This window comes from Malaya genurostris, chromosome 1 (assembly GCF_030247185.1).
Source record: "Malaya genurostris strain Urasoe2022 chromosome 1, Malgen_1.1, whole genome shotgun sequence".
Taxonomy (NCBI): Eukaryota; Metazoa; Arthropoda; class Insecta; order Diptera; family Culicidae; genus Malaya; species Malaya genurostris.
The window spans coordinates 149,574,311-149,596,148 of NC_080570.1; the positions used below are offsets into that span (position 1 = coordinate 149,574,311).

At 37.0% G+C, this 21,838-nt stretch overlaps 1 protein-coding gene across 2 annotated transcripts in view; it reads left to right on the forward strand.

The window, feature by feature from the left end:
• Positions 1 to 21,528, forward strand: part of LOC131426182 (myelin transcription factor 1-like) — a 36,584-nt gene extending 15,056 nt beyond the window's left edge. The window contains exons 3-14 of one of the 2 annotated variants that reach the window (XM_058588700.1): positions 4,732 to 4,804; positions 4,909 to 4,949; positions 5,034 to 5,222; positions 10,007 to 11,051; positions 11,112 to 11,326; positions 11,873 to 12,125; positions 12,212 to 12,379; positions 18,846 to 18,908; positions 18,979 to 19,097; positions 19,161 to 19,220; positions 19,284 to 19,582; positions 20,778 to 21,528. In XM_058588700.1, coding sequence (XP_058444683.1) covers positions 4,732 to 4,804; positions 4,909 to 4,949; positions 5,034 to 5,222; positions 10,007 to 11,051; positions 11,112 to 11,326; positions 11,873 to 12,125; positions 12,212 to 12,379; positions 18,846 to 18,908; positions 18,979 to 19,097; positions 19,161 to 19,220; positions 19,284 to 19,582; positions 20,778 to 21,209 — 2,957 coding nt within the window. In that variant the 3' untranslated portion in view covers positions 21,210 to 21,528. Of the gene's footprint in view, positions 1 to 4,731; positions 4,805 to 4,908; positions 4,950 to 5,033; positions 5,223 to 10,006; positions 11,052 to 11,111; positions 11,327 to 11,872; positions 12,126 to 12,193; positions 12,380 to 18,845; positions 18,909 to 18,978; positions 19,098 to 19,160; positions 19,221 to 19,283; positions 19,583 to 20,777 lie in introns of both variants that reach the window. The other variant, XM_058588699.1, reaches the window with a different exon arrangement.
• Positions 21,529 to 21,838: the final 310 nt, after the last annotated feature.

The following is a 21,838-nucleotide window of genomic DNA, read 5'->3' on the forward strand; positions in this document are numbered from 1 at the left end:
TCAAATTAAAGGTTTTAGAGTCCCACACGTTTCTATTGAATTTTATTTGGATCCGACTTGCGGTTTCGGAATTACAGGCTGATAGTTAATTATAAAAATTATAAAATACATGAAACAAATTTTTCCTAATTTCGGAAGTACCGGGAAATTCCTCGTGTGCTCCACACCGGAAATTACTTCAATTTCTCCGAAACGGCCAGACCGATCTTCGCCAACTCAAATTTAAATGAAAAGTGTTATGTGTAGAATCTTATCCAGATTCGGCTTCCGGTTCCGAAAATACACGGCAGTGTGTATAAAACTACAGCCATCAAAGGTCTTACGATCCCATAGCCTGCTATTGAATTTCATTTGGATCTGATTTCCGGTTCCGGAGTTACAGGATAATACGTGAAAATGTAGAAAAAAAAATGTGCACTCAATTTTTCCTAGAACGGCTTAAGCGATTTCCACAAACTACGATTCAAATGAAAGGTCTTATAGTTTTTTAGAAATTTCTAGAATATTTAATCAGTATCCGACTTCCGATTCCGGAACTAAAGCACGATAAGTTTTCAATTTCAAGAGCCTTTTTCCACAAACGATTGTCAAAAATTGTTTATAAACAAAATTCGACACTACTGGTCTTCCGTTTCGTGTTCCGGTAGCGCAGGAAGAAAGTAGTGAACAAAAACTCCAAACGTAGAACTCACTATGATTTCTTAGGGATGATTGAATCGATTTTCACAAATCTTGATTTAAATTAAAGCTAAAGCGGTTCCGCAATTACAGGGCGTGTCAAACCTTTAAAAACATCATCTAAGATTACGATACAAAACCGGTGCGCATAAAACGCCTTTACGAACGATGCACACAGCGTACTTTGTTCAATTCCATACTCGCCATAAAGAAAACGAAAACCGAAGCTTGTGCCTGAAAACACAACCGAGTCCACCAGCACCGTAAACACATGACCAAAAGTTTTCAACCGCGTTGAATAAACCAGAATTACGGTGCGGCTACGAATATCTGCTACTGGTGTGTGATATTGATAAACAGCGGTTGAGAAAAATCTTAGCGATTTTACGATTAGCACAAATTTGAATTCGAATAAATTCGTTGAGTATGCAGAATATCTTTTCTCGGAGATGGCTGAACCGATTTTCTCAACTTTAGAAACAAATAAAAGATCTTAAGATTCCACAAACAATTTCTGAATTTTGAATTCATTCAACTTTCGGAATTACAGGGTGAAGACTTAATGCGGCGAAGCAAAAAAAAAACAGGTTTCAAAACTGGGTTCGAAACGATTCCAATCGCTAATCATTGTTAGTAGACGACCTTTCAAATTAACTCCGGTTATCCTGGTTCCCGATTTTCGATTTCGAAAGCACCGAAAATAGTGTTCGAATTTGCGAAAATGGAACTCATATTTGTATGTTTGACCGATTACCACGAACTTAGGTTCAAGTAGAAGGTCCTATGGTCCCACATGAAATTCCTGACCTTGCTCTGCATCCGACTTGCGGTTCCAGAGCTACCGGTTTATGCGTTCAAAATTTTATATTGCAATCTAAAGCGACGAACTTCCAACTTGTAGGTCATATTTGTTGCTTACCATACAATGCCACTTATTATAGTATGACTAATATGAGAAAGGCATCATTACACCACTAGGTAGATTAAAACAGGTTTTTTTTGAATGACCATCTATTCTTTAGCTATCGTGCACCCCAGTTTGACAGTTTGTTCCATTCTGAGCAATCATATCTCAGGAACAGCGTTATAGTTTTACATGAAATTTACACTATAGAAGTCTCTAATAAGGAATAACAAATACACAAACATTGACAGCTGTTCGTTTGGAAGAAACAGTTTTTGATAGTTTCGTTCTAACTAAGCAAACGACAACAAAAACATTTTTGGAAGGCTAAACGACGATATATTATGAGTCTAGTTTCACATGTCAAAAACACCATAAAATGGTGTCTTGGAAGAGAAAATACGTGAGCTAACAGATGCCGAAAGGATTAGTACTGAGCGCACTTACCCCGAAAAATATATCCACTGAATGCCGCGGATGCATACTCCGGACTAACAAGTCGAATGCGAGCGCACTTCGGAAGCATGTTTGTCTGTGCTCATACAGATATGGTGTAGGTTGGTAACTGTAAACGAGACCTCGACCCATTATTACACGCCATAGAACAAAATGATTATCCGACAATGTACTGAAGCCGGAACTAGTGTTCCAAAGTGGCTTAGGAAGGCTCAATGGGTAGGACAGGCCATGGTGTCGAACTTCTGGTACACTTTGCTCCAAAATATCAATGAATCGATGTGAGTTTCATTTAGCAATTTTGGACCGCTACTTCCGTAACCTGAAATAGAACGAAAACGGCATCCAGATTGTTTGCGTTGCTGCGAAAGCTTGGGGAGTTTTGGTACTTGTCAAATACAACACTCAAGACATTAAAGATGTGTATTTCTCTAAAATGTCTACATTGTACAGGTACGCAGTATTGTGGAATACGGAGTTACAATTTGGGCCTTGTATGACAATGTTCACATCGATCGGATCGAAATGGGTATAAAAATCACAAGTGTCTTCGAAGACTATCTTGGCTAATTCTTTAGCAACACACTGACTGATAACATCGGTTAACATACACTCTTCGAGAAAAAAAACCCTGTAATTTTACATCTTAATAGATCACATAAATGAAGTGTCGTAGTTCGCGCAAATTTACGTTCAAGAACATGTAATATTGCGTGGGATTGGAAAATCCCAAGACATGAAATTCATTGAAATAAAGAAAAAAATACTAACGGCCGCCGCGACTTGAACCGAGATTCATTGGATCACAAGGTACGGCCGTTAATCAACTGAGCCACAGAAGCACACATCTGCTAGGCTAGTAAAAGGTTCTTTAAAGTAGATACTATCGCACTTGCTAGCCTAAAATTCATGCTAATCTAACATGAACGTATTGCAAATGAAATTTTTCGTAGTGTGGCAAATTAAGTCTTTATGCATTGCATCGTATAATGATTAGGTCACCTGTAAAATTTAAATTTTTGTTAATCGAGTTGTTTTTTACGCTCAATTTTCTTTAAGATGGCTGAACCGATTTCAACAATCTTTGGCTTGTTTGTAAACTATTATTCGGCCAACGATCAATTTGAAGATCAAATGACTGTTACTTTCGGTTCCGGAGATATAATGGCCAAAGTGACGTATTCGACTAACTGCACTTTTCTCAGTGACTCAAACTGTTCGAAGATAATCAACGAATTTCGAATAACCTTAGGTTTATTTAATGTGATACATTCCCGGATCGGGAGATATAATCTTATAGAAAGGGTGATTTTTTAAGAGGTATAGGATTTGATTTTACTTGTTGACTTATCAATTCAACTAGAAATGAGCTTCGCCGCGGAATACAATTTTTCGATTAAATGTGGATCGTATGTCAACTTTGCCAGCGTGCGTTCATGATTGAACAAGTTTGACAATGACACAAGACACGATTCATGCGTGATCTGTCAAAAACAGTATTGCCAAAAAGATACCAGCAAAAATCACCCTTTACTTGGTATGCATGCAGCCTAATTAGTTTAAAAAATATAACTTGGAATAACTAAAAAAGTACTGATTGAAGAAAACTGGTGGGTCAAACAATTTTTCTAATAACTCATAAATTTTACAACAAAGCAATACTGTTTCTATAAGTTTTGTTCCAGTTACTTAAATCCTAGCTGATCTTTTTCGGGTGTTGTAGCAAGAATTAACTTGTGCATTAAACATTCAATAATAACCGTTACAAAACTATGAAAGCACAAAAAGTAAACCTGTGAGATAATACATAATCCTACATCAGTTTACCGAGTGTGGAGTGTCAACAGTGCAAAACTGTCTCAACCTGTTGGTGGTAATTAATTACAATATATTGCAATCCAGAAAACAACTTTCCAATGAAACTTTTCAGTCAGATCCAACCGGGATGATAGTCGGCAGCCTGAAACGAGAATTTTCTATTGGTACTCGTAGAACCGTAGAAAGCCCACTTCAATGTCTCATCGTTTGGGTTTCCGCGGGGGTTGCGCTTGTGTGTGTGTGTGTGTGTGCGACTAAAAACCGGTGCAACTTTTCCTACACTGTACCTAACAGTGTAACCGAACCGTGGAAAATGCAAACTACATTCGGCCCCGCTGATGTCATCGTCGCCAGCCGAGCGTTGTTTGCCCAGACACGTGATTTCGAAAAAAGGATTTTAATTAGTTGATTCCTGGCATCGGCATTTCGCTGTCTATTGAAAAAAAAATGGAATAACCTGGGCTTTCGTGCGCAAATGAGTTCGAATAGACGGGTACTAGTTTTGAGTTTCCAGTTTTTACGTTAAGCTAAGGTATTTTCTTGCTGTTCTGTATACAAGCCAAAGGCAAAATTAAGTGAAATGAGTTGAAGTTTTTGGTTCAGAATTTAGTAAAAGCAATATTGGGAACAATATAAATAATGATCGATCGATGGAATTTATGATCAGATACTGTGGTTTCGTAATTGAGTATTGCAATTGAATTTTTAGAACAACAGATTGACACTTTTGAATAGAGGACATCAATCGTGAGCTGTTTAATATTTTAGTTGTCTATTTGATGCACAATCAAAATTATTTAAAAACGAACATTCTTCATTCCGAGAGGTTTACAACAGTATTATAGAACCTTCCATTTATTTCATTTCGCTTGTAGAATCCAGCAAGTGTCCCACTCCAGGCTGTGTGGGCTTAGGACACGTTACCGGACTTTACTCTCACCACAGAAGGTAATTTTGAACTTGTGCTAATTTGAAATTTGAAAAAATGTCGTATAATAATTACAATTATTGGAACCGAATTTAATCAATAAAATTTACATTCTACTTCACAGTCTATCTGGATGCCCAAGAAGAGACAAAGTTTCCTCTGAGTGTAAGTTGTTTTGCCTTACGTCGTCCCGTTGTCTGTTCCAGTGTTGATATTCGATGCTTTTTCTCTCTCTTTCTTAATTTCCAGTACTTGCCCTCCACGAGACCATCCTTAAATGCCCAACGCCCGGGTGTAACGGTCGGGGTCACGTCAGCGCCGGTCGCAACTCACATCGTAGTTTATCCGGCTGCCCGAAAGCAGCCGCCAGTAAGGCCGCTGGTCGTGAAATCAAGTACCAGAATGGATTGCTATTCCGACAGAAGCTGCACTCGGCAGGTAGGTGGTCCGGTCCGCACAGCAGTTGAGTAGCAGAATAAGGTTCTATTTAAACTTTAGGGGAAAGTGGGGCAAAAAGTGCATTGCACCCCCCACAATGGCGTCGCAATTTAAAGACCATATAGTTATCTTTTCGGCTGGAAAATAGTCTCTCTTTCTTATTATCATTTCTTGCTTTTACTTTGAGGCATTTGGCGCCATCTAGTTACAATCAGAAATTTTCCTTGCTTTTTTCCCATTTCTCATACCTCAAAATATACCAACATCTATTGCCATGGATTGTCTTATCAACTCGGAAGAAGAAAGGAAGCTTTTATGATACTTTTCGAACACACATCGATTCAATTGTTCTGCTTGGGGTCATTCATTTTCCCTATTGTTATAATATTCACTTGAACTACACACTTAGAAAAATTTACATCTTTATATAGATGCACATAGAAGGAGCGTCACGATTCACTTATATTCACAAAAGCATGTAAAGTTAAGTCATTTTTTTCAGCTTAAATGTACGTTCTATCATATCGAACCGTGCTTTAGAACTGTGTCTATCACAAGGTTCAGGGTGGCGAAATGTTAGCGCGTATGCACGGAATGCATAAGAACGCAGGTTCGAGTCCTGTCTCAGAGCGTCTTTTTTCCAAAAAAAATCATCTTTTCTGTTAAGTTTTTCATTCACTTGGCTTCTCCACTAACATTTCGGCTGAAAAGTTCGTATCGTTTAATAGAAACACACATTTTTTGCCAAAATTCGTTTTTATTATTCAACACATTTGCCACCAGAGGCGATACAGCGATTATAGCGATCTTCCAACTTTTCGATACCATTTTTGTAGTACGATTTGTCCTTTGCCTCAAAATAGGCCTCAGTTTCAGCGATTACCTCTTCATTGCTTCTAAATTTTTTACCAGCGAGCATTCTCTTGAGGTCTGAGAACAGGAAAAAGTCACTGGGGGCCAAATCTGGAGAATACGGTGGATGAGGGAGCAATTCGAAGCCCAATTCGTTCAATTTCAGCATGGTTTTCATCGACTTGTGACACGGTGCATTGTCTTGATGAAGCAAAACTTTTTTCTTCTTCAAATGAGGCCGTTTTTTTCTAAATTTCGTCCTTCAAACGCTCTAATAACGCTATATAATAGTCACTGTTGATGGCTTTTTTCCCTTTTCAAGGTAGTCGATGAAAATTATACCATGCGAATCCCAAAATACAGACGCCATAACCTTACCGGCCGATTGTTGAGTCTTTCCACGCTTTGGGCTCAGTTCATCGCGTGCAGTCCACTCAGCTGACTATCGATTGGACTCCGGAGTGAAGTGATGGAGCCATGTTTCGTCCATTGTTATATATCGACGAAAAAAATCGGTTTTATTTCGATATAACAGCTCCAAACACTGCTCAGAATCATCAATTCGTTGTTGTTTTTGATCGATTGTGAGCTCACGCGGCACCCATTTTGCACAAAGCTTTCTCATATCCAAATATTCGTGAATAATATGTCCAACACGTTCCTTTGATATCTTTAGGGTGTCAGCTATCTCGATCAATTTCACTTTACGGTCATTGAAAATCATTTTGTGGATTTTCTTCACGTTTTCATCGGTAACAGCCTCTTTTGGACGTCCACTGCGTTCATCGTCTTCGGTGCTCATATGACCAGTACGAAATTTTGCAAACCACTTACGAATTGTTGCTTCGCCCGGTGCAGAGTCTGGATAACACTCATCAAGCCATTTTTTGGTATCGGTGGCACTTTTTTTCATCAAAAAGTAGTGTTTCATCAACACACGAAATTCCCTTTTTTCCATTTTTTTTTTTCACAATAACAAAAGTAGCTTCACTCAAAATGCAATATCTCACAAACTAATAATCAGACAACTGTCAAATTTATACACGTATCTTTTGAAGGTTGGTACTAACTGAAAATGGTATGGATTTAATTCTAGTGGCGCCCTCTCATAGAAATGATACGAACTTTTCAGCCGATCTGTTAAACTACACATAAATGGTTTACAATGTTCACTTACATACTACGCTTGATTTCTACGACAAAGCTGAGATTTTATTTGATTTTTTGAGATAGTAAGGTCAAGATGTTCGCATTATTGATTGACTGGACTGTATTTGCCATAATTTGTTTTTGTATGTCTTTCTAAAAATAATTTCCTGATTCGTAATTGACGGCTAGCTATATACAAACTCAATCGCGATAATAATGGAGCTGATTGAATGCGTCCAATGAAAAAGGCCGCTGATAAAATAAAGCATTACAAAACCGCGGCGTTCTTTAAGTGTTTGTGTATTGATGAGCGCGCTTCATATGATGGCAGAGGAAATGCGGTCCAGTTTATTTCACAAAGTGGATATAAAAGAAATTGTTTTTTGATCGATCCAATGTGTTGTTCGTCAATAATATTATATGGATTCCATACTAGGCTGCAAAGTTCCAAATTGTGTCTGACATAAAGACTGTCCCAGAAAGTATGGACGCACTTTGATTTCGCTGTAAATAATTCACAAGTGTTAGATATTCAAATTTTATTCGATATACTGATAATATTAGACTACAACAACAGAATATTATTCTCAACATTTGCTACTTAACCATGGTAGACTTGCTGGCGCACCTTCCTGCGAACGTTCCTCATTAAATTCCGTACAGACTTCTTGGCGACAAGTTTTGACACTTTTTTCCAATCTTTTTCGAACTGTTGAATGGTTTCGGCTGCCGAGACATGTTTCCTAAGATGTGGCTTAGTTAATGCCCAAAATTCCTCAATTGGTCGGAGTTGTGGGCAATTTGGTAGATTCGTGTCTTTTGGGACGAAAGTGACATTTTTGGTAGTATACCATTCTACCGTTGATTTCGAGTAGTGGCAAGAAGCAAGATCTAACCAGAAAACAACAGGATCCTTGTGGCTTCGAATCATGGGTAGAAGTCGTTTTTGTAAACATTCTTAGATGTATATTTCGCTGTTCATTGAAGCAGTGGTGATGAAGGGTTTCGAAATCTTATCGCAGATACAAATTGCTTGCCAGACCATAGCTTTCTTACCAAATTTTTCGACTTCAATCGATGTCTGGAACTGGTATAACACTTGCCCTTCTAGCACCGTATAATATTGTGGTCCCGGCAAGGATTTGTAATCGAGTTTCACGTAGGTTTCGTCGTCCATGATTATGCAGTTCAAATTTCCAGCAAGAATCGTATTGTACAGCTTTCGAATCCTCGGCCTGATCGATGCTTCTTCTTGTTTCGGACTACGTTTTGGTTGTTTCTGCTTCTTTTAGGTTCGAAGATTCAAACGTTCTTTAGCACGAAGAACATTTGACTTCGAAGTGTCCACTTTTTTGGCCACATCCCGAACTGAAACCTCATTCTTTTGCTCGAATGCCTTCAGTATACGTTTATCCAACTGAGGGTTAGCAGGACCTGTTTTTCGACTCGTTTTCGGTTTATCCTCAAAGGATAACCCTCACCGAACTTCTTGATTGCATTTCGCACGGCTTTTTCACTCACTTCTTCCATTTTTGCTATCTTTCTCAGTGACAGTCCGCGTTCTGTGCACCATTTGTACACAATTTTTCTACGTTGTTCTGCTGAAAGTCCACGCATTTCGAAACAAACTAATGAAAACGAATAAACAACTGCACAAGTGGTTAGACAAGAGTGTAAACAATAGGACGCAGCCATAAAAATTGACAAATTCTGAACCATTGCGAAATGGCAGCGGTTTTTGGTTGCGTCCATACCTTTTGGGACAGTCTTTATGTACTATATAACAATTTTATAGTATATGGGCTTCGAAAGTTATGACTGAAGCGCTTGATAGAGCTCAGCATACTATTTGCTTAATTAATTATTGTATTGTAGTGTTCCACAAATGTTAGCTTGAGTCCAAGATCTCGTACAATTTTCTACTATTTGATTTCCTAAAAATATGTCTACAGAATGAGTTTCGTGTTTTCCTACCGAAAGTTATTGAATTGCTTTTTTACATTGAGTTGGAGTAGACTTTTGCAGCACCAAATGTGGAATAGATTAATTTCGTTCTGGAATATTACAGCGTTATTTTTAGATTATTGAGTATGAAGGAAACGTCGTTTATATGTAAAATGAGAAGAAGAGGCCCTAGGTGAGAGCCCTGAGGTACACCAGATGTTACATTAATTGGTTCTGAGTTTATGTTTAGGAAACGAACGATTCGTTAAGTATGATTTGAGCCATTCCAGAAGGCTATGTTCTATGCCGTAGTTTTGTAGTTTGTATAGAAGTAATGGTGTGTGCGCACGGTCGAAAGATTTACTAAAGTCGATGTGAATGTCACATATTTTAGGAGATTTGTTGTAGTTGAGCAGCCTTTGAAAAAGCCATGCTGTTTGTTAGTTATTACATTCTTCAGTTGGTGAAAAACTGCGACTTATTTGGGATATGTGTGCCGTTCACTTCGTTCACCTTGCATGGTCGGGGTTTATAATAAGTGGTTCTTTTCAGGACCTTCAATTTTATTATTTTTGCTGGATTCTCTTTCTATCGTTTCCATTTTAATTGGGTAAATAAAGAAATCGATTGGTATTAATTACTATTAGAACATTTCTAATCTTACTCAAAACAGTCCCACCGAGATTTTTTTACTGTTTCCAACAATTTGTTCCACTAAACTTTTTTCAACGAATTTATTCAAAAGATCATTCGCTAGAGCACTGATAGCCTACTTAAACGTTGTCTAATAACTTTGAAATATTCTAACAGTAAGAATCTCTCTATCCTTTCTTCTCCAGTGCTAAACTATCAACAGCTGAACGAATACAGATCATCGTTTATCGGTCAAACCCGGCAGAGCCGCAGTTTGTCGCCTCCGGACAACAATCGACGACCGGAAACGTACTCACCTGTGGAGCAGAACACGACTGACGAACCACAGAACTTGAAAACCGCAGAAAAACGCCGGGAAAAATCTTTCCACGAGCGAACCGCCGACGACGACCCATCATCACCGTTGACGGGTAAAACGTCGAAGGAACACACCGAAGCACCGAAGTTGGTGGTAATCAAAACGGAAAAACCTGATCCCGATCCCAGTGAGCCATCGGCAAACGATAACATGCTTGACAGTAGTATGGGTTATGACCGCCAGGCGGATTACCGCTACAGTCACCAGCAACATCAACAGTATACGAACAGCCACGTCGGTAGCTCCGCCGTTGGCTATGACTTCGGAGGTTACGCAAGCCGACCGTACGGAGATGCGGGTGCATTCGAACGGTACGATCCACGGTACGGACCGACGGCGTGCGGTCCGGTCGAACCGTCAACCCTGATGCCGGACTACGGTTCACCACCGGCGGTGGGGTTTCCACAGGCGCAAGGTCAACCATCGACGAATATTGGCCTTGCGGTGGAACCTACGGTTACGGCACCGGTACTGAAACTGGAACCGGACGAGAACAACAGTTCGGCTGGGCCGATATGTCCAAGACCGCTGTATCATCCGAACAGCAACAACAACAACAACAACAACAATACCAGTGGTACGGCACTGAAAATGCAACCAACTCAACCACCGGGACCACCGGTGGGTTCGAGATTTTCAGCAATCAATTTGAGTGTCAAAACCATTCCGGATACGAAGGATATTTTCACGGGCAGTAGATCACCGCAGTCCGGCGAACGTGCTCCGGTAATGGATTTATCTAATGGCAACGTAACGTCCACCGGAAGTCGACAGACTTCCCGTTCCCAGGAAGAACGATCCGCCATCGCATCGAAGATCGCCAGTCCCCAGAGGCAGACGCTGGATTTGAGCGTTAGTCGATTACCGAACAGGTTCGATACGGTTTGGAGTTTGATGACAGCGAATAACTCGCAATTGTTTTCCTCTTCCAGCACCGTCAGTCCTCAAAACAACCAGCGAAATACGAACGGATCTCCGGTTCCGAAATCGCCCCAAAACGAACCGATGGACTTCAGTGGACCAACCCGGCAGGCACTGGGTTTCAGTTTTATGGCACCACCCTCGGTAAATATGGCCTACAGTCGGGATTCCACCCCGGACAGTGCTTCGTCCCACTACATCTCCGATGGATATCGAGATCATAGTGGTAAGCATTTTTAACTTTAACTTGTTCCACCCGTCCCCCCTCCAACGCGTCGACGGTAACATTAAAATGATTGCCTCGCCAGGGGGGTTGGGTGTGGGCGTCACATCAAAAGGCATCAAAGCGAAAAATCATAATTTGAATAGAGAGAATGTCCATCAAAGGGTGATTATTACTATCCAGGTGGAAAACCCCCAGTCCCGTCCCGACCCGTCCCTTCCCGTCGCCTTTGATTATTCTAATGTTTTCCAAAACGAGCCGGTCAAGATGAAAAAGAATGCATATTTTTGCTCGTTTATAAAACATTCTCCGCTCCCCGGGAGACAACAAAATGGGTCGACAAAAGAATTTTTCTCTCCTCGGCGGGCGGCTCGGGTTGCTAATCAGTAAGTGCCGTGCGAGCCTTTTATGTCACCAGTCACTGGTTTCGGGGACACAAACATCCTAGGAATTTTCCGTATGCTCTGGGGTGTGTGTGTGTGTTTGGGAAACTTACTTGAACGGAAAGATTTCTAATTATGCAACACATTTCACTTTTTTTTGTGGCAGGCTATCCAAGTCCCCACCCAGCAGCGGCCGGCTATGGAATGACATCCATGGAGTATGCGGCCAATTCCGGTTACCCGGGATACGGTCCACCGGGACCGTATCAGAGTTGCACTCCCTACGGAGCACCGTCGGCACCACCGCCTCCTCCCAGTCACCATCTCTATTCGTCGGGTGGGGCCTACGGTACCACCGGGCACTACTCGATGCCACCACCGAGCCATATTCCGTCCCAGGATCGTCTGCTAAGCGATGGGTAAGTCAAAACGGAACGAAACCGAACCGGTCTCCCCGCATTCTAAGGATTGATGATTGCACTTGTAGGTTGACGGGCTTCGGTAGGGCATTCCAACATGTCAATTCACAGGAACTGAAATGTCCCACCGCCGGTTGTGACGGATCGGGACATGCCACCGGAAACTATTCGTCCCACCGCAGTCTGTCCGGGTGTCCACGAGCGACCAAGCCGAAGAATAAACCGAGGGACGGTTCGGAGGCGGAACCGTTGCGGTAAGTTGTGGTTGCTTGTTACTTCGGTTATCTTAATATTCCAATTCCACGAAGTTTGATCGATTTTACAGATTTTGTTATTAATTTTCACTACAATTATTTTTGAGTTCAATTTTTTTTTTCATTTACCATTAGTATTTGAATTTTGTTTTCTATTTAAACTGAGCCTTACTCTGGTTCAACTAAACAGACAACGGTATTCGTATTTGGTTTTTCCTTAGAGTCTAGATAGCTTAACATAGCTTCCTCGAGCTATTCGTGGTCAAATCACACAATTTTGGCAACCGATTGACTGTTCCAAGATGTGAAATTGATTGCTCACCAGGTTGTCCTCTCAATCGATGCACGGTTCTGCGTACAGTTTGACATGTGGCACCGTCCTTTCAGAACCACATGTTTTCCGAAGGAAATTCTTTCATTTGGAACAAAAACTAAGTGTTCAATCACCGGAAGCTACTAACACTAATAACACTAGAAGCATTCGATTACATTCGTTTATATTTTTAATTTGTCTACTTTTGAGTAATATTTGGTTTAATATTTTGGCTCGTTTTGATTTCATACACTAGGGACAGTTTTTGGATTATTGTTATTATTACTTATCGTTTATTTGACCGCGATTTCAACTTTGTGGAATTTTGTGCACTGAGAGGAGTGTCTACCTTTTATTACGTCGCAGCGACTTCATCTTATATTCCTTCATATATTTACAGACATTTACTTTGCGAACCACTATTGCACTATTTTGTGTTGATTTTTTCTATATCGTGTTTCTTTTTACTACTCTTTCACCATTCAATAATATTTTTGTTTTTCCATCGTTTTCTTGTCTCTTCAATTTTTATATATTACTTTCCCTATGAGTTTATGAGTAATTTTTTTTATCGCTTTAGCACGCTGTTTTTCTTTGTCAAATATTCGTCGGTTCCAGGATTGTATCATGCGGATTGCGGTTGCACTTTTTTGCTCATTAACTCTTTTGTTGTGTACTGTTTTTCTGACCTTATCGGTTTTAACCTAACTGTGGTTGTTCATCGGGGTGCGGTTTCCTATGTACAATTTTCCACCTATTTTCAATTATCTGAATTTTCTAAATTTTCTTAATTGTCAGATTTTTATAGTTTTAAATCTTCTGAATAATCTAAATTTTCTGAATATTCAGAACTCGATGAATTCACTGAATTTTCGAAATTGTCTGAACTGCATGTATTTCCTTAGTTTTCTGAACTTGCTGAATTTTTCAATTCGCTTTTTTTCTTTCGTTCTTTTACATTTTTGCTATCTATTGATTTCCTAATTTGAATTGCGTGTTTCATTTCTTCTATTTCCGATTTTTCATTTCCTGTTTCTTTATTTCCTAGTTCCTATTTTTTCCTAATTCCTACTTTTTATATTTCACTTCCTGCTTTCCACCTCCCACTTTCTACATTCTACTTTTTACTGTCCATTATCTACTTTGTACTTGCTACATCCTACTTTCTAAATTCTACTTTCTACTTTCTCTTTTTTACTTCCCACATTCTACTTTTTACTTTCAATTTCTTATTTTTTATTTTATACTTCCTGCCTCTTATTTCCTACTTTCTATTTTTTACTCTCTACTTGCTACTACCCACTTTCTACCTCCTACTTCTTGCTCTCTACTTTCCGCTTTTTACTTCCTACATGCTACTACCAACATCATACTTCCTTTTTCCTATTGCCTATTTCAATTTCCTATGTCCTAATTACTGTTTCATATTTATTAAATTCTTTAACCATTTTCTCTAATTTATTATTTCTGTTTTTTGTAATTCTCTTAGTATTCATTTTCCTAATATTCTTGATATTCTTATTTTTTTCTAATTCTTGACAATTCTGATTCTCGATGTTTGAAACTTTTATTAGAATATCCAAATTTTTCGTAACTTTTATTTTCCAGAAAATAAAAAAAAATTTGAACTTTTTATATCTAGAACTAAATAAATTTTGTAAAGTTTTTGATATTTTGTTTTGTTAGTTTTTTTTATTCATTTTTCTTACCTTCTACTTGCCATTTCCATCCTCTATTTACAATGTCCTATGTCCTAGTTCCTGTTTCATATTTATTAAATTCCATTACTAATTTTCTTAACTTTTCATTTCCGATTCCCTGATTCCCTGATTGGTATCTGAATTTTTCGATTTTTTCTAAAATTTGAGTTTACTTATTTTCCATAATGTTAATTTTCATAATGCTCTTAATAATCTTATTTTTTTTAATTTTCTAATTCTTTCGAAACTTTCATCTAAGATTAACAAATTTCTCTGAGTTTCCGAATTTCAATAAGTAGAACTTTTAGTATTTCTTCTTTCTATCTACTTCCTTCTCCTTACCTCACATTACCTATTCACATTTCCCAATGTCCTGGTTCGTGTTTCATATTTAGTAAATTATTAACCCAATTTTATTAAATTTCTTCTTTTTCGATTTTCTTAGAGACCGCAATTTTTCGATTTTCGTCCGAAGTTTTTGAGTTTGCTGAATTTTCTCAGTCCTCTAAATATTAATTCTTTTATAATCGTAATTTCTCTTTTATTTTTACATAATATCTGATTTTCGAAATTTCTCATACAATCTTGTCTCAAAATTTTACCGATTTTTTATTTTTCAGAATTTTTGTGAGTTGCCGAGTTTTATGTAGGTTTAACTTTTTTCAACGATTTTGATACTTTGTTAGTCTAGTTTTATAGTTCTGTTATTAAAATTTTTCTACTATTTCCTACTTTCTATTTATGCTTCAAGTTTCATACTTCCTACTTCTTGATCCTAACTTACCTTTCATCTTCCTAGTTCCAACATTACGCATCCTTCTTCTTTCTCCTTTCGAAATTTTTTTCAATAGTTAAAATTTTGCGGATTTATCGAGTTCTCTGAGCTTTTTGGATTTCTTATTTTCCATAATTTTTTGAGCTTCGTAATTTTTTATATTTGGGATTATTATTTTTCCAAAATTTTTGGATATTTGGTTTCCATAGTTTTAAAGATCATCTATTTATAGAATTCATTCCTATTTCATACTTCCTTCTGCCTACTTATTATCGCTTATTTCAATTTCCTATGTCTTATATTTATTAAGTTCCTTAATCAATTTTCTTAATTTATTTTCCGAGTTCCTGATATCTGAATTTTTCGATATTGTCTTAAATTTTTGAGATTTCTGATTTTTTTATTTTAATTTTCCTTATTCTTTTTATACCTCTTGTTTTTTTCTAATGTTTCTAATTTTATTTAATTTTGATTTTCGGAATTTCGACAATTTTTAATAATTTTAAAATTTTCTGAGTGTTCTAAAATTCTCAGGGTAACATAAAAAGTTTTTTATATAATGAATTTTTGTATTTTTTAAGCTTTTGATGTATTGTTTTCTTGGGTTTTAAGAACTTCTATTTACAGGTGTTTTATAGTATTCTGATTGTTTTATTTGGCTTGTTCAACTTTTCTAATGTGTTTCTGATTTATTACTGTTGTCTGATTTATGATGTTAATTTTCTAAAAACTAGCAACTTTAAGTTTTCATGCTTTCAGGATGTAAAGTTTTCAGTCTTTTAAGATTTTAGAATTTTAAGATATATAAAGATTTTATGACTTTAGGATTTTATAATTTAAATACCTTGGGATTTTAGGACTTTGGAATTTTACTATTATACAATTTCAGGATTTTTTTATTTAAAAATTTTAGTACATTGGGATTTTAGGATTTTGGATGTCAACATTTTAAGACTTTACAGGACTTTGGAATTATACGATTTTAGGATTCAATGATTTTATGTTTTCAGGATTTTAAGATTTTAGGATTAAAATATTCTACTATTTTAAGATCTTAGAATATAATGAATTTCAAAGTTTTAAAATTTGAAGATAACGGGTTGTCGAAATTTTAGGATTTTAAGATTTTAGAATTTCAGTATTCTGGGATCTTGGGACTTTAGGCTCTCAATATTCAAGGTTTGTAAATTCTTAGGATGCTGGATTTTAGGATTTTAAGACTTTAGAAATTCAGGATTATACGGTTTTAGCATTTCATGATTTAGGATTTCAGGATTCTAAAATTCTACGATTTTAAGACCTTAAGATTTTAGTTATCTAGAATTTTAAGATCTTAGGATTTAATAATTTTAAGATTTTAAGATTAGACGATTTTTGAATTCCAGGTTTTAAGATCTCAGGATTTTAGGGTTTTGAGGACTTTTGAATTATTAGATTTTAGGATATCAAGGTTTAAGGATTTCGAGATTTTGAAATTTAAGAATTTTGGAATTTTATGATTTCGGGATTATAGAATCTTAGGATTTTATGATCTTAGGATTTTATGACTTTTGATCTTAGGATTTTAAGATACTATGATTCTATGATCTTAGTATTTAAATATTCTAGGATTTAGGGATTTAAGTATCATACAATATTAGGATTTTGATATTTTGGGATCTCAAGGTTCTATGATTTCAAGATTTTGGGGTCTTAGGATTAAAAGACTTCAGAATTCAAGAATTAAAAGATTTCATAATTTCAGGATTTTAAGATCTCATGATTTTAGGTTATTAGGAATTTAAGATTTCAGGATTTTATGATTCTAAGATTTTAGGACCTTAAGATTTTAGTTATCTAGAATTTTAAGATCTTAGGATTTAATAATTTTACGATTTTAAGGTTTTGAGGACTTTTGATATATTAGATTTTAGGATATCAAGGTTTTAGGATTTTAAGATTTTGAAATTTAAGAATTTTGAAATTTTATGATTCCGGGATTTTGGGATTATAGGATTTCAAGATCTTGGCCTTAAGGATTCTAATAATCAAGTTATTTGAGATCTTAGGATTTTATGATTTTTTATCTTAGGATTTTAGGATATTAGGATTCTATGATCTTAGTATTTTAATATTCTAGGATTTAGGGATTTATGTATCATACAATTTTAGGATTTTTATATTTTAGGATTTCAAGGTTCTAGGATTTCCAGATTTTGGGTTTGAAGAATTTTTAGATTTTATGATTTTAGAACTTCATCGTTTTAGGGTTCAGAGATTTTTGTCGTTTTTTTTGCATTTCAGAATTTTAGAATTTTGGGGTCATAGGATTTAAAGACTTTAGAATTCAAAAATAAAAAGATTTCATAATTTCAGCATTTTAAGATCTTATGATTTTAGATTATTAGGAATTTAAGATTTCAGGATTTTATTATTCTAAAATTTTAAGATCTAGGATTTTTAGGCTTCACGGATTTTACGATTTTGGGAATCAAGGGTTTTAAGATTTTGGAATTCTTTAGGATTTCAAAATTTCAAGATCTTTAGGCTGTAGGATTTTTAAATTCAAGGTTTTTGTGATCTTCGGAAATTATAGTTTTGGATTTTAGGACGTAAGAAATATAGAATTCTACGATTTCATGATATCATGACTTAAGGATTTGAGGATTCTATGGTATTACGATTCTAGGATCTTAGTATTGTAATATTTTAGGATTTTGGGTTCATACGATTTTAGGATTTCAGAATTTTTGGATTGTAAGATTTTAAGATCTGAGGATTTAAAGATTTTGGATTTTCATATTTTAAGATTCTAAAGTTTTAGGACATGAAGGTTTTGGAATTTTAGAATTTTGGGATTCTATGATTCTAGTATTTAACGATTTAAGGATTCTAGTATTTCAAGATCTTCGGATTTGGAATTTCTAGATTCGTGGATATTAGGATTTTCGCTTTCCATGATTTTGAAATTTTCGGATTTTGGAACCTTGAATTTTAGACTTTAGTGATTTTGGGATCTCAAAAATTTTACTGTTTTACGACTTCTGGATTTTGAGATATAAGAATTGTAGGATTTTGAGATTTTAAGATTTTGGGATTTTATGATTTTGGAATTTTAAGATCTTGAAATTTTACGACACTAGGATATTGGGATTATAGAATTATACGATTCCAGGAATTTAATAACTCAGGAATTTAGGACTTTTTATATTCGAGGTTTTTGAGACCATAGGATTTTATGATTTTGAGATTTTAGAATTTTAGAATATTGGGATTCTAGGATTGTAAGATTTGAGGATTTCTGGGTTCTAGGATTTTACAATTTCAGGACTTAATTTCTTACGATTTCCGGATTTTGGAACTTTAAGATTATAGGATATCTGGATACCAGGGTTTTAATATTTTAGAGTCTTAGGGTTTTTAGGATTTTTAAATTCCAGGGTTTTTTGATTTGTGGATTGATAGTTTTATGATGGAAGAATTTTAAGAATTTGGAATTTTCAGGATTTTCATATATTAAAATTAAAGTATTTTGGATCTTAAGATCACAATTTTACGCTGGTTCATTTCCAAATTCTAAAATTTGATTTTTAGTTTCGTAAATTTGATTTCCGATTGATGATTGACAATTTGACGGTTTCACGATTCTACGCATTTTCGACTAACAATGTACGATTTTTGTTTTCTTTTTATTTTCAGGTGTCCAATTCCAGGTTGCGATGGATCCGGTCATTCCACGGGAAAATTCCTTTCGCATCGCAGGTATAGTTTCTAACTAGGTTGACGGTATTTTGGTTGCTGTATATCATTAATTGTTTCATTAATTTTTCAGTGCATCCGGTTGTCCCATCGCCAGCCGAAATCGAATGAGGATTATCGACAGCGGAGGACCCAACATGGGAGGAATAAAGTTCAGTAGCGATTCAGGATACTCAACCGATGGTTGTGAAGGTAATTGGGTAAATGAGTTTGAAAGACCCCTGCTTCACTGAAACTCTCGTTTCTCGTTGACAGCATCGAAAAAGATTCGATTTTCCGATGATGGTGCGGACAGAATTGGAAAGAATTACGACGGTAAGTGCAGTGTTTGGTTGGGTTATTATAAAAAATATTTGATCGTCGTTTTTTTTTATTCAGGAATCGATGAGATCGTTTCTACCAACGAGTCCAGGGGCAGTGAAGCCAGTAATAATTCCGCGACGGATCCCGACAACTACGGCCATCGTGATACGTTTCAAAACGATCGCAAAGCGGCAGTCGGCGGAGATCAAACGGTACCCTCTTCAGGATCTGCAGAACCATCCGGTGAGGATTTGCTTTCACTGGAAGCGGAAATTTCTGAACTTCAACGAGAAAATGCTCGTGTCGAATCTCAAATGCTACGACTCAAAACCGACATCAACGCCATCGAAACGCAGCTGGGTCACGTCGATCGGGTACGTAAGCTTCGGTTGATTGACGGAAATATCTTCCTGGTATCGGTTTATGTTTATTGTTTTGTTGGCTCAATTTGACGGGATAAAAATTTGGTCCGACAACAAAAACGGTAATCGCTTCTAATCTTGTTTTGGTCGACCCAAAACTACTCGGTCTAGGAAAAGGGCCCCCCTCCCCTTCCGTCGCCACTTGGTTGCCAGTAGTCCAGCTGAAACGAAGCGACTAAAAAAAATCCTTATTCCAACGGCGTAACGGCAAATCAAATTCAATAAAGTCATAAAAAGCATAAAATAACAAAACTCATCGAGATATGATCGCTCGTAAATTGTCTGTGTGTGTGACCGGGCAGGTTTCCCCCTTTTTTTTCTTTCTCTATTCGCTGAGCTCGGCCTGGTTAGTGTTTTGTTTGGATGGGGATGGGAATTTTTTTTTTGTTAGTCAAGAAGGGACGCACGAATCGTCCAGAATTATAATATTTTCGGTGACTCTATGACACTGACCCTTTTGCGTTCCCCCGGTCCGGCTATTGTTTATGTTCTCTCCCTCTCCCTCCTTCCTTCTTCGCTGGTATCGATAAACACAGGCGGAAAGGAATTTCAGCAATAAAACGATTATGATAATGTTTGCTACTTTCTTGTGATTGAGAAAGTGTCGGTTGACAGAACATTTTATGATTTGACCACGTTGTAACATTCAGATAAAAACATCCTAAGAAAATAAAATGGTTTTTCTCTAGCCCTCTAAACTCTTACTGTAAGTTCCAATGAACTCAACTCAACCTCGCGAACTGTGAGAACTCACCGAAAGTTTTAAATTAGATTAGCTCCTGGTCGTATGCAACCGAAAAAAAAGGCCAGGTGTATTGGCTTCCTTCGATCGTTCTGTTTTTTTTAACCCTTACATTTCCACTCAGTCGTTGTTATTGTTGTTTATATTTACGTTCATCGTCAAGGCAATTGCGTCATGCAATTTGGCAATTCATCAAATCATTCGTGGCAGAAGTAAGCCGGAAGGGGTGCCATCGAAATCATTGCAGCAAACACAAACCAGCAGCACTTGTAACTTTCTTCCTTCCGGCGAAAAATTGCCGATTATTTTTTTCCAATTAACAGTTTAGATTGTTCGATTGGATTATATTTCACCATGCACAGTTTTAGTGGATATTACAGCCCCCCTATTAATTTTTTTCCATAGAAAACTTCGACACCAACAGGCTGCAGCAACAGCGACGCCAACGGCGGATACGCATACAGCAATCTTCGCAACGACGCCGTTCCGATGATGAAAGAAACTTCCGAAGCAAACCTGTGCAACACTCCGCGACAACCAGAACCGGAATCGTCAGCGAAAGTGATTAATGATTCACGTAGCATGAAAATGCACATTCAAAATACAAACAATAACAACAACAACAATGACATTTGTGAAAACCAAAACAGTGGTCAGTACTATTCCAAACTGGAACCGTCGGTGCAGCAGCAGTATTACGGTTCCACGGAGCAGCACACTTACCACGACGTCCTACCGCACCACTACGGTCTCGGTCCGCAGGATCCGGGCGCCGTCGATCGTTCCTCGCGCTATTACGAGTACGGGCCGGCTGCTTTGGCTACGGCACCCATTTGAACACACACACACATTCATGTATAACGAGCTACCGGTCCCAGCTGGATGGGACTTTTACAATCTCTGCTTCCTAATGATTATTATACTTATTTGATGAGTCTAACAAACCAAGAAAAAAAAACAAACAAAAAAAAAGAAAACACCCACTCTCACATATCAGTAGAGGACTATTTTTATCTTTCGATTTTCGTAATTGAATAGGGTCAGCTAATAAGTTTACACTTTCACATAGTATCGATTGCATACTACCCGACACTATTTCTGTACATTTTGCGACATTATTTCTCCGGAAAACTGAAGAAAAATATAGAAATCGTAGCAAAACATTATAGAAGACTTGTTTTATTTGATAAATTTAATACTTCCCTGAATGAATTTTCCGCTTAGTTTCTTATCTTCAGCATAGAAAATCCAGGGAAAAGAATTTACTAAGATTTTCATCGATTTTTGAAGGGGAATGATCAAAAAGCTAAAGACAGATTTTCGAAATGAATAAGTAAATCAAAATTTTTGTACTTCCGGTTTCTTTCCGGTATTTTCACTGAACAATATTTAAGCGGGTTTTCCTGTATAAATGTCAAATGGATTCAACCGTTAATTCGACAAAAGCCGTGACTATCGAGCTTTAA